Source organism: Falco naumanni, chromosome 2 (genome assembly GCF_017639655.2).
Source record: "Falco naumanni isolate bFalNau1 chromosome 2, bFalNau1.pat, whole genome shotgun sequence".
NCBI lineage: Eukaryota > Metazoa > Chordata > Aves > Falconiformes > Falconidae > Falco > Falco naumanni.
In genome coordinates this window covers 24,679,057-24,691,713 of record NC_054055.1, presented here as the reverse complement: position 1 = coordinate 24,691,713, position 12,657 = coordinate 24,679,057, and the positions used below count along the sequence as shown (strand labels likewise).

The following is a 12,657-nucleotide window of genomic DNA, read 5'->3' as shown; positions in this document are numbered from 1 at the left end:
CAGATCTGTATCTTTCATTAGAACAGAGTCAAACTAGGTTGTACTCCAACTGAGGTTTTATATTTATTAGAGGGGAGAAAATAGGGGACATTTCACAACAGAAATAGTTAAAAGACCAGCAGTTCTGTGGAGCATGACAGATCACATGCAATAAGGAGGCTGGGGAGCTGGTGGACAATGGCTTACACAGTAAAATCCAAGCTAGTGTGGAAATGAATTTTTGAGTTTAGCAACAGAAACAGGAGAATCAGTAATACTGATGGTAACTTGCAAGTTTGTTGTAGTAGTAAGGAAGCTTTGGAACAGCCTACCGGGGGAACTGGTTGAGTCACCATCCCTGGAGGTCTTTAAAAGACCTATAGGTGTGCTCTTAGAGACATGATTTAGTGGTGGACTTGGCAGCGCTAGCTTAACAGTTGGACTTGATGACCTTAAAGGTCTTCTCCAGCCTAAACAATTCTGTGATCCTATGAACCTAAAGAAATTTCTAAGCAACTGGTGAAGAACTTGTAGCTATTGATCGAAGCAAAATGTTCATCATACTAATGGAGTCTCCTCCCAAAGCATTTCTACTTGGGAAAACATGCAGTAAGTGTAGGCTTTGCACACTCTTCCACAGACAGGGATCTTAGGAAAGCAGTCTTCCTTCTGTCAGGATCCTTATCATTTAGTCCCTAAATGTACTAAATGGAGTCCCTACCATTTGATAGAAATACAATTAGAGCTTCTCCAGTTGACAGCAGAGTCAGTTTGACCTGAGGATGGGGCAGTCATTACCATCTTCATCTGTCCTGTCTTTGAATTGCACTGATATTACATATATGAGATGTTTGAATCCACAGATTTGCAAAATGCGCTCAAATTCAAAGGCATTAAGTAAGAAATTAACAGTGATACATTAACAGCATGTATCAGTAGATCATTAAAATGATCTCAGCCTTCACATACTGTGAGCAGATTCATCTCATTCTTGTGTATATTTCTAGAAATGACAGACAATAAGCGCATATTTTCAAGTTTTTTGATACATGTTGTCAATGGGACATAGAGAGCATGTATTTAAGCCCTAATCCTTTTCAGACTCCATGCTCACCAGTTTGGACAGATTCACAGCTCTCTTGCTGATTTGATTCTCAACTGTAAGCTTCCTTTGCAAGCAGTCAGCAGCCACTTTGGCTGTTGGTATCTCATCATCTTGCTTGGGATTATGGCATTCAGCTCCCAGTGACACTTAAATGACTGACTGTCTATATATGTAATGGGAAGAGCACTAAAAAGAAGAGAACAGCTCCATCAGGGTGGTCTTAAAGAATGCATATTACTTTATTACATTGTTTTCCTCTTTTTTTTTTTTTTTTTTTTCCTCACCTGCCCCCAATCCAAGCAGGGGTCTAATGCAAAAGTGGTCTCATCTACCCAACTCTTACATTCACATAGAAGCAGTAAAAGTATCTCTAACAAAACAATTCATAGGGAGTTGGGAAAGATTAAATTTCATTGCTTTAGAACATAGAAATAGCACTTGCAGTTAATATTCTAGTGGTGTTGCTATACAACATGAATCAACATTAGAAAACAGGTTCCATCTGACTGGACATTATTACACAGCTTACAATAATGCTTTAGCTAGATGACTGCTGCCCTAAGCATAAGAAAACTACCCATGTAAACGTCTAATTAACAGTCTTAAATTTACAAGAATCTCTTCAACGAAATTAGAGTTTCTGCTGTTCACATTATATTGCTGAAGTTAATATTAACACTTCAAGCATAGCATAGTTTGGCTGGTTTGAGCTGTGCCTTCACCTAGTATAAATCAAAATAGATCCATATAGTTGAATGAAATTATGTCATTTTACAGTGGCTAAAGAACTGCCCCCTCCAGCACCTGGCCTGTTTGAATTTTACCTCTTGCATACCAAGTCTGCCTTCGAGTATTAACGTTGCTTTTCTAGTTAACAAGTGAAACATGGAAATATCTTAAAGTAACTAAAGTTTTCTCATGTATTCTTCTTTTCCTGAGGGAACTATGAAGTCCTACAAGCACTTTATTATTTCTAAAGCTTCTGAGGAAAATAGAGTAAGTTAATAATTCAGTGCTGTCACTTAGGAACATGGAAAAAATTATTCAGATAAAAATCTTTTCCTTGAAAAGCAAGAACCTTTTCTAAGTAGCAGAATATTTCTGACATTGAAATAGTGTGTAAAAAAGAGGAAATAAATTTAATTATTTAAAATATTCAAATATTAAAATAGATTTTAATTTTAAATGGATCGAGAGTATAATACGGATTCTAAAAAATATAAAAGAATATTCTCATCATTTAAAAGTATTTTCAGCATGTTTAGAGATATGTTGTCCTAAATCAAATATATTTTATAAAAGCTTTTAAAAGTACTTTTGGGCTGCAACGCAGAGCAGAATAGACCTTAAATGGTCGTTCCTACCCTCTGGGACATTTACCCTGAGATACCTTCTGAGGATTTCTTCCAGTTTTTCTTCTTTACACCAGACCAAACACATTTGGGGGCGAAATATTTGAGCAGAATAGCAAGGTGCCAATTAGCAAATTGATGTTAAATTTTTGAAACATACCAACAACATATGTCTTTTTTTCCTTGAGTGTACCAGTGAAAACATAGAATAATTTAAAAGTCGACTTGCTTGTTCGGTTTCTGGAGGTAATAGAGTACTGATTTGAACCTCTTTGCCATTTATGGTAGGTTCTGATTCAGTTTAATACCTTAGCAGATGTTTAAATGTTAGGATCTTTGTATCATCATTGACATTAATGTTATTAACCGAGTCTTTAAAGCAAACTATGTGCTTAAGTACTGGTCTGAATAAAGTCATTAATATGAAGCACCATTAAAAGCAATAATGACAAGCTTACTGGCACAGAGAAAAAAGCACTCCGAGAGACCATGTTAATTCTTGTATATTGGTAGTTTCCAGCCTTCATTGCTCAGCAACACTGCAGAAATCATACTTATTCCCTGTGCTTAGAAGAGAAGTTACATTTGTTATCAAAAACTGACTTTTAGCCACTTGAAATTATATTTACATATGTCAATGCCATTCGGACCTGCAAGAACTCTAATTTTATGCACAAATGTTACTGTGCAGCAAATGGCAAGGACAAAATGAGATGCCCAGTTGTGGTTCCTTTGAAGAAAACTGCCCTAAGACAGTTTGCATAGATTAGCTTAAATAGAGCTGGAAGTAGTTTGCAGTACATTAGTGATAAGTCTTAGCATATTCAAATGACCTAAGATATTCACACACAGGAACTGCACCATTATAAATGTCTGAAAATCTGAAGAGAAGTAAATCCAAATAATTCTGTGTTTTGCTAAGGGACTGGTCCAAACATAGTCTTCTTTCTAATGAGGTCAACAACATTTAAATAAAAAGACTCTATCTGGGGTGATAATATAAAAAATGTATATAAAGTAGATGGCATTCTGCTTACTTAAGTGGTTTTACCGTAGGAATAATTCACATCCATTTTCTGTGAGAGTTAAAGACTTGTATATCTATTATGAAGGAGCAAGAGAAAGCAAGGGGAAAGGAGAGGGCCCACAGTCATTCATAGAGAAATAAAGTTTTCAACTATTTACAAATACTTGTCCCGATTCCTTGTCATCTGCATTAAAGGATACTACCAGATCCCAGACCCAAGCTAATGTGAAATGACAGATTGCTCAGATCAGAACACTGTGAGGAGCCACAGGCTAAATGAGTCAGTTTAGCTTCTCTCCATTTGCATCTTTAAAGTTCTTACTTCAAACATGCACACAAACAATTTCATGCTCCTGGTTTTAAAGCCCAATGAGAAATGCAGGGGGAAAATACCTAACCACTTAAATAACTTACACTTTTCCTTTACCCAGTTACTGGGTGTTAAAGTTTGCAAGACTTTAAACTAACTGAGAAGTTTTCCTGATGGCTGTGATTATTTTTCTAATATCCTATACAAATTTACTTTAGTATGAAAGATAAAGTCAAAATAAAATAAAATAAATATTTGAAAACAAGGAAAGGTAAAAGTGTGTACAGCCTAATAAAGAAGTTCATTGCTAAGTCTTCCTCCTCACCACAAATAGCAACACAATCTATTTTTTCTCACTCTGTAACTATTCTTTAAAAATTATAAGGCTCCTAGTGTAAACTGCCTGGCATTCATTCCTATTAAGATCCAGACACTGTCACTGTCTCTGCTACGTACTCAATAAAATCCTGAAGGTGCTGTAGCAATCATAACATTTGCTGTCTCACCTACTCACTTCCTTTAGCATCCAGACTCCAGGGTCCACTGCAGAATTTTTAAACAATTTCTAGCCCCAGCAGCAATAAGTCTGTTTGTGAGAATGTGCTATGAATGATGCAACAGAATGAAAATTAGAGTTTCACCTTCTCATTGTCTTAATCTTGATGGAAGCCCCTGCTCACTGATTTTACATGTGATAGGAAGAACAAATGCACATCCTGGCCCTGATGCGTCAAGGTAAAACTGTCCTTGGTGATAAAATTTGCTCAGGATTTCCACCATCTAAACCACTATGTCCTCTACTGGCTGTAAGAAATGTCTGAGAACTTCTGTGGTGGGTGGTACCAGATATTAATAAATTATTTTTTTTTCTATAAGACATCAAAGCAGTAAAAGCATTTGGACTATTAATACATTTAATTTATCCTTAAGAGTTAATCAAAGGGAAAGTATTCACAACAGTGTGATAGGCTGAACAGACACCCTTTTTTAACACCGAAATGCCTGTATTTCCTACTTCTTTATCAAAGACAGACTCAAAAAAAGGTCAAAGATTACAGTTACTCTCTCAAGTTTTCTGTGCATAAAACAGCAGAAAGGAAAAAGCTTGCTACCTTTTAATTAAAATACTGTAAAATAAAGGGAATTTATTTAAAAGCCTTCCAGACTCCCCACATGAGCAACCCTCAAATATCATATTTGACTCAGTCCTCTCTAAGTCACATGAAGCCTCAAGGAACCTAAGGATCATTCACATTCAACGTGAGATGTTGTTTACATTTGTGGGGACCTTCCACCCCATTCATCTCCATCAGCAATTTTCCTTACCCCTCTGGCAGTAAACACTGATTAAGTGAAGGCATTTCTGACTGACAAATAAAGGACTTCCAAACACCACCTATAAGCAAAGATCCAGCATTTCCTATGAGCCTATTTTCCATCTATCAGCTTCTCAGCAGAAGCTTGGTCTCAGAGAACTTTCTGTTCACACCAACATCCCACACAGAGATGGTATGAACTTTTCACTCTTCCAGATAAAACAACACACTTTTTATCAGGGATCTTACTCTCCCTTGTATATGCTTTATTGGTAAAAAAAGACCAAAATCTATGAAAAGACTAATCTGTGTCAGCTAAAGCATATTTGTTTCAACAAACATACTAAGAATGTTTCCAATCTTAAGTGTTACTGCTGAACAACAGCTTTGAATAGATTGCAAATATTTTTACAGTGAAAATAATCACTTAGAAATACTGTCTGAAATCTATAATTACTATTTTGCAGCCTTCCAATGTCAATCCAAGTCCAATTCTGAAGCCTTAAAGAAGAGATTTTATGCTCTTATTCATGCTTCCATGGTTTTGTAACAATTCTAAACCTAGTTTACCTGGTTATGTTGTCATTATCAAAACTGACAATATAGAAATGCTAGTTATATGTATTTCCAAACTTGGTGATACTCTAGACAAGAAAACAGGCCTTGCAAGCTAGGCATCCAACAGCTGCACTATTTCAAAGAAAATCATAGTGGAAAAATGTAATATGCACAGATATCAGATACCCTTTGAAATTCACATTCAATTTCAATTTAGCTCTTTTCATTATTAATTTGTTGGGGTTTTTTAGCTTCATAGGCATGCAGTATGTAGTGAAGCTTGTGGTTAATTGATTTTTGAGAGCGCGACGATTTAAGTTCAAAGACCAGTATCACACTTGGTGCTCACCACCAGCATCATTAGCAGACTTTATAACCCTTAATTCTTTAGACCGTCTCTACATTACTCTATGGGCTTGAGTCAGCTACCTCCACACAAACTCCTGCTGACCTTTGAGAGTCCTACAGCGGCATCCTGGTTCACATCTAGACTTCAAAAAGACACACTTAAACCTGCTGCAAAGGTGTAAGTCCTGCAAAGTCCTTTCTTAGGTCTTGTGCCACCTTTATCTGCCCAGTGCAGGTGTCTTGGATACCTTACAGCTATTTCTATATGGGCAGGTAGGACGGATCAATAGAAGCAGCAAAAAATGAATGCTGTCCACACTGCCTACTTCTGAGTTTCTCTTCGGGATAGTTCTAGTCCCATTCCACAGACTGGACGTATATTTGTAGCTGAAAAGCAATGCACTCCCAGTTTAGTATCAGTTGAAGTTCATGTGCTCAGACTGTTTCATTTTACAAAGCAAAGCCACAGCAAGTGGGGACAATGGGGAAACTAATTTCCATGTGCTTCATATGAAAAGCAGCTGGGATTTTGCCCCTCAAATAACCTTAGGTCATAACAGATATCTGGGGAACTAAGTCAGGATTCGAGGGTGAGATTCAGCTCCAGGTTGAGAAAGCTGATTGTAGATATCTACAATATGAATTAGGCATCTAAACTTTTTTACTGCTAATAGAGGTTCCAATGACTGCTGACAGGATCCATGAATTAACATATAAAATAGAAACTCATGTCACATGCAGATACATTAGCTTTGATTTCATAAACAGCCTCTAGAACAAAAGGTTTTCTTTCTTCCTTGGTCATCCTGATAATCCTCCTGAGTTCCAGCTCAATTAGAATTAATCTCTCTGGATACTCAAAATTTTCCTATGTTCCATATTATGTTTCTTCAGCACCTTATGCATTAATACTTCCATAACAAGCTTCAGGTTGGTGTCTGATATATTCTAAGGTTGTATTTGCCTTTGCTGCATGGTACCATTAGCTCAGAGCCACATTCATTGCTTTTCTATGTGTCTGGTGCTCGGAGTCATCGAAGCCCTCCTCTTATATATGCTGATCTTGCTGTGTCAATGAACTGCTTATTTCATCAAATTTCTAGTATCCTTCTTTTTGTATCCTAGTCATTATGAAAAACAAGATATAGTACAAAGAACCACTTCTCTTTCAAAAAAAAAAATATTTTCTCTTCCATTCAACCAGTTTCTTAACCATCTTAAATTTCTGTATGAAACCTTTTTAACCAGTCATGTGAATTTCACTGTGAAAATCATGCTTGAAACCCATGGAAGATTGAATATGCATTTAATTTCTCTTAAAAATAATTTTTATTAAGTATTACCACAATTTAGTCTCATTTAGTGTCCTTTAGTTGAATCTTGTTGAATTTTATCCCTTCTCCATTTGTTGTCATATCTTGATTATTCTTTCCTAACAATTTCTGCTAAAATCTTTGTTGTTATTGATCTTAAGCCAGCATGCTTATTGACTCTGAGACATCAACACTCATCTCTTTTTCTCCATGTTATTAGACAGATGAAAACTCTTTTCTACAGAGACATTAAGCTCATGTGCCTTTTTTTTCAGAGTCCTTTAATGGACAACAATGGACAACATCTATCTCCTTTATGTGATTACAATGCGTTTTTCTTCTACTTAAATACATTGATCTCTCATCCATCGTTTCTCTATCCATTCATCTGTCATCATCTTTCCCTCAGTTTCTAACAAATTAAAAAAATAGGTTTTTTCCTGAATCATCCTTAGCTCTGCCCCAACCCTATTTCTTCTATCTTTGCTTCCCTTTTATTTATGAAGCTAAAAAATTTTTGCTGTGGTATTTTCTTATTAAAGGATGTAGACATACCAAGCAGGTGGTCTCTCTGTGACTGAAAGATATTGGCAGGGAAGTCTATGAAAGTCTATGTTCCTGCTGTGTGCAGCAAGTGTTATGTGAATAAATAAAGCATTTCAGTTTCCATCATAACCAGCCTCTGGCTTTTTTCCCAAACACAAAAAATGGGAGAACAGATGAATGTTAGGCATTTTAAGGAAAGTATTAATTTCTGAGCCAAATAATTCACCAGTAAATGTGTTAGCAATTCCTTTGATTGAGTGATTACTCTTTTCCTCATGGATTGCAAGAGCTTTTAGCTAAATAGAAATGTAGCTGATAATATGTATAAGATTCATTAGATAATCTTCCACATGCATCTAACTTTCTTTTTCCCTGAGTTCAGAATGAAAAACAGTTTTATATCAGGACTTACACTGTGTATAAACTTTTATAATTTGTAAACACTGTAGGAGTGTCCTTTCATTTGTCTGATGTTGACAGTATATTGATGAAAACTATTACTGTTTTACAAAGGCTATTGTCATACTAACGATGCGATATCCTTAGAACATTGATCACAGAGCATCTTGATAGGAAAACAAAACGTACAGCAAGAGGAAAGGAAGGAAGCTTACATCACTGTCAGTTCCTAAAGCAGATTATTTCTTCAAAGGTGTGATATATTATAACAAAAATTCAGGCCTTTTTATTTGTTGGGAAAAAAAGCCAAACCCCAAAACTCTGATATAGAGGCATTTGCTTAATATAATGGTGTTTTCTATAAAATTACTTCTAGGCAAAAAATGTGACTTAAATACTGATACATGTTTGTTTAGAGCAAGATGGGACATACATCATTAGATTGCTAGGGAATTTGAGAGTTGGCATGTCCTTCCTCTGCCCCATTCACTTTTGAAGCTATTATTTTATTCTGTCTCTCTGCTGAGAGCAGTGAGTGGTTTCACATCTGAAGTACATTATTCACTGGAATGAAATTCTGTTTTCTCCACCACAGTGTTTATAAACCTCAGATAATAAGCCACCATTTTTCACAAACACAAACAGAGAAGAGAGGGTGTTATTCTTTTTCCAGAAGAAAGATATATATGCAGTCTCATATTAGTGATTTACTTTGAGCACATTATTTAATCTTAAGCCTTTGGTAAATCACTCCTAGTTTAAATCAAAGGTAACTCAGCTTTGCATTTTAATATATGCAGCCTAGAAAGGGAGTTTCTTTCCTTTTTTGGATGCTGCAGAGCCCAAACCAGACCTGTTAATCAGGATGATCAAAACACCTTACTCCTGGTTAAATACTTCTCAAGAGCAAACCACAGCACTGTACCCTCTGTGATTTCTGATCATATCCTCAACGGGGAACTCCTGGCAGAAGGAGTGATAGTCAGTACATTAACAGATAGAAAGCCCTCTCTAGAAAGGTACACCTGAAAATCCAACCATCTCTGGGGAAGAGCCACCCACCTACTTTGACTCTTTCTCTAACACAGAGAGAGGTCATGTCTTACTTTCAAAATACAGAAGGAAGCTCTCCTTCATATCCTCCTAAAGTTCTATGTAATACCTGAAAGCACTTGCTGAGGATTATCTGCTTTCAGTGTCCATTTGTGCTGGAAGGCCACCAACCTGCATCTACCAAGTCCTTTGAGAGAGCCATATCCACTACCCAAGCTGGGAAAGGATATACAACATCTGCAAGCATGGCTTAAATGCCATGTAAGAGTTGCCATGTTCCTTTTAGGCTTGTAGTTCTTCTCTGATAGAAAAGCAGCAACAATTATTTACAGCTCTTCCAGGGCTGCAGCTTTAACACATAATAAATTCATGGGCGTTGTCATTTCAGAACAGAAAAAATGTGTTAATTTTCACCTCTATGTATCTTCATGGACTTTGTGATTAATACTGTGTTAGCAAAGCCAAAATCTGAAACTCCTAAATGTAAATGGTTGAACAACATTTCTCATGAGTATACTTCAGTGCGGTTACTTACTTAAAGATGTAGTGAAGCTGCAATCATACAAGTCAAGGAAAAAAAAAAAGCTGAAATACAAGAAAGTAGAGATTATTTAAGTCCCAATGCTACACTGTGTAGTGATGCCATAAATCATATTTTGACCAGACACAATTAATTTTATGTTTTTTCTATTCCTCTTTTACATTTTACTTCCCATTCCTCTTAGATTTGATTTTTAAGGTCATTTTTTCTAAATGTATTAGCCAGTGCTTGATATTGAAATGTGATTTGACGATAATATAGCAGTGAAACTTTAAAGACAAATTATGAACAATCACCTTTTTTACTTCTTACAAAAGGTTCATTAAAATTCACCACTGATAAGTGTCAAAGGATACTAATCCACTAATGCCTCCCTGAAACTTTTTGAATAAAGAAAGGAGGAGTAAAATGGATTTATTACAACCTTTCTGAAACAGAATTCAATTATCATCTTCCTCATCCCTTGCTACAGAGGCAGCAGTCTTTAATCCTATTTATTAGCTCTAAAAGTTGTCATCATAAAATCTGGCTGCTAGGACAGGAGATATATTTATATATTTATGTATTTATCTTTTTCAGGATAACTATTCTTCCACATGGGAGCCTGCGAATCCTGAATGCTTCCAAATCGGATGAAGGAAGGTACTTATGCCAAAGTGTAAATGTATTTGGATCTGCAGAAATCATTGCATCGGTATCTGTTAAAGGTATGAAAAAATACTTTGATGATAATGATGATTTCTCCTTACTAATATCTCATTATTGCTTAGAATCCCCAGCCAGTCACACAATATCATTGTACAGGCTGAATAAAAAAGCTTTTCCAACAAGCTGGGGAGGTAACCTCCCTCTGGTCAAGTATTGCATTCCTGCATCAGACTGTATACTCCAGTGGTCATGTCACAGGTGTATGTCAAAAGAATCGGTATACATATATAATCACTCAGATTATAAATAGTACATAAGTAAAAGAATCAACATCCCTTTTAACATATTTTAGCTTTAGGAACTCAGTTACACCTACCTCTTTCTGCATGAGAACGAAGTTTAGGATTAAGGTAATAACCATCAATACAAAATCTAATGAAAGATGTCTCCTTATAGCAGTAATAATAATCAAATGACTGAGTTGTAATTAATTTCTAAACCATATTTTTGTCACTTTTCAGCTAAATTCTCATATGATTGTGGTTTCTGTTTCAAGGTGTTTAAGTCTTTTGACTTCTTCCTATATTTAGTATGCCTGGAAACATCCTTTTTCATTGTCAGTGACAAAACTGAGATTTTCATGCAATCACAAGATTTCAGGTGCTGCAGCCTTAAAAAAAATAATAATAATTAACATGTTTTTCTAAGACTAATAAAACTAATTAAACCTTCTCAGAAGTCCTATAGATTGTTGCTTTGGTTCCTGCCTTATTGCTTCCATAGAACTGGCAGTACCTTCTGTTCACCACTGTCATGTCTTTGTGTGCATTATGAATATATTTCAGTATTTCACCCTATGTATTTGAAATGAACAGTAAATACAAGCTGAGTAGACTAATCAGCACTTGAACATATTATTTTAGCCTTCCACTATAACTAAACTTCCATTGAAATGTTCCTAACCCTTCTATATTTCAAGAACCTACAAGAATAGAGCTGACTCCCAAGAAGATAGAGTTAACGGTTGGAGAAAGCATTGTCCTCAGTTGCAAAGCACTTCATGACAGCACACTCGAGGTCACTTTCTATTGGACTCTCAATGGGCAGCCAATTGACTTTGACAAAGAAGGTGGACACTTTGAAAGCATCAAGGCAGTAAGTGACCATGTGTTTGTCATCTGTGTCCTGTGAACTGATAAAAATTTGCATGCTTTTACATGTCTCCCATTTACCAAGTTCTGACAAAATTGAAAGATGACTAGTTTCATCTAACTAATGTTAGAAATAAATGTTACCTAGGGGACATGCAAATTGTAGGTCACTAGAATTACTTCAAGCAGTTTTAATCAAAAAGATATTAAATGTAAACTTATACATCTTGTTATTAATGAGGCATCTGATGATCTTTGGGAGGGAACAGAAAGGAGTTGAAATCAAATCCTCCTTAAATTCTTCTGTTCATTTTAATATAGAAAAGATGCTGCTAAGCATTGATGTCTTTCTCACAGATAACATGGCTGTTGGAATGCCCTCACCTCCTAGTGCTTTTACTTGCCTAGCGTATATTTTAATATCTGAATGAATAGCAAGGAGTATACTTTATTTTCCAACTCCGCTGCATGAGGTAGATTCTAGCTGTGCAACCGTTATTTAAGTCAATAAGAATCATATGGATAAAATATGCATACCAATTTAAAATATTACTCCTTGATTCAAAAACAATTTAGTATGATCAAACAGTATGATAAAGTAATTCAAACCTTTCCCATGTAAAATGGTTTGAACTTTTCGTAGTAGAAGGAAATCTCTAAATGTTAAGAAGTTTGGAAATAGAATCTGCAGTCATTTTACTCGATCTTCCCACTAATGAAATGTAAATCAAATGTCCATGCTATGTTAACAGAGAAAAATGAAACTCACAAAGGTCAGAAAATTTTAAAAGTTAATGTATGTAATTTGAGAACAATGTAGTGAAGTTAACTTTGCATTAAAAATCTTGTCAGCTGCAATCAATTTAGTCTTCTGCTTGCCTTTATGAAAGTCACACTATATTCACTTTGTGGTGTGGTGTTTGGGGTTATTTTAAATGATTTACTTCAATAAGCTTTTTAATTGAAAAGCATTAGTAATGTCCATCCTAGTGTGAAGGTTCTTAGCATACT

General features: G+C 35.6%; 1 protein-coding gene across 5 annotated transcripts in view; it reads left to right on the top strand.

Annotated features, from left to right (window-relative positions):
* CNTN5 (contactin 5) overlaps positions 1-12,657 on the top strand; it is a 674,696-nt gene that overhangs the window by 592,663 nt on the left and 69,376 nt on the right. For all 5 annotated transcript variants that reach the window (XM_040584292.1, XM_040584291.1, XM_040584293.1 and 2 more), the window contains 2 exons: positions 10,427-10,554; positions 11,475-11,650. In XM_040584292.1, coding sequence (XP_040440226.1) covers positions 10,427-10,554; positions 11,475-11,650 — 304 coding nt within the window. The remainder of the gene's footprint in view (positions 1-10,426; positions 10,555-11,474; positions 11,651-12,657) is intronic.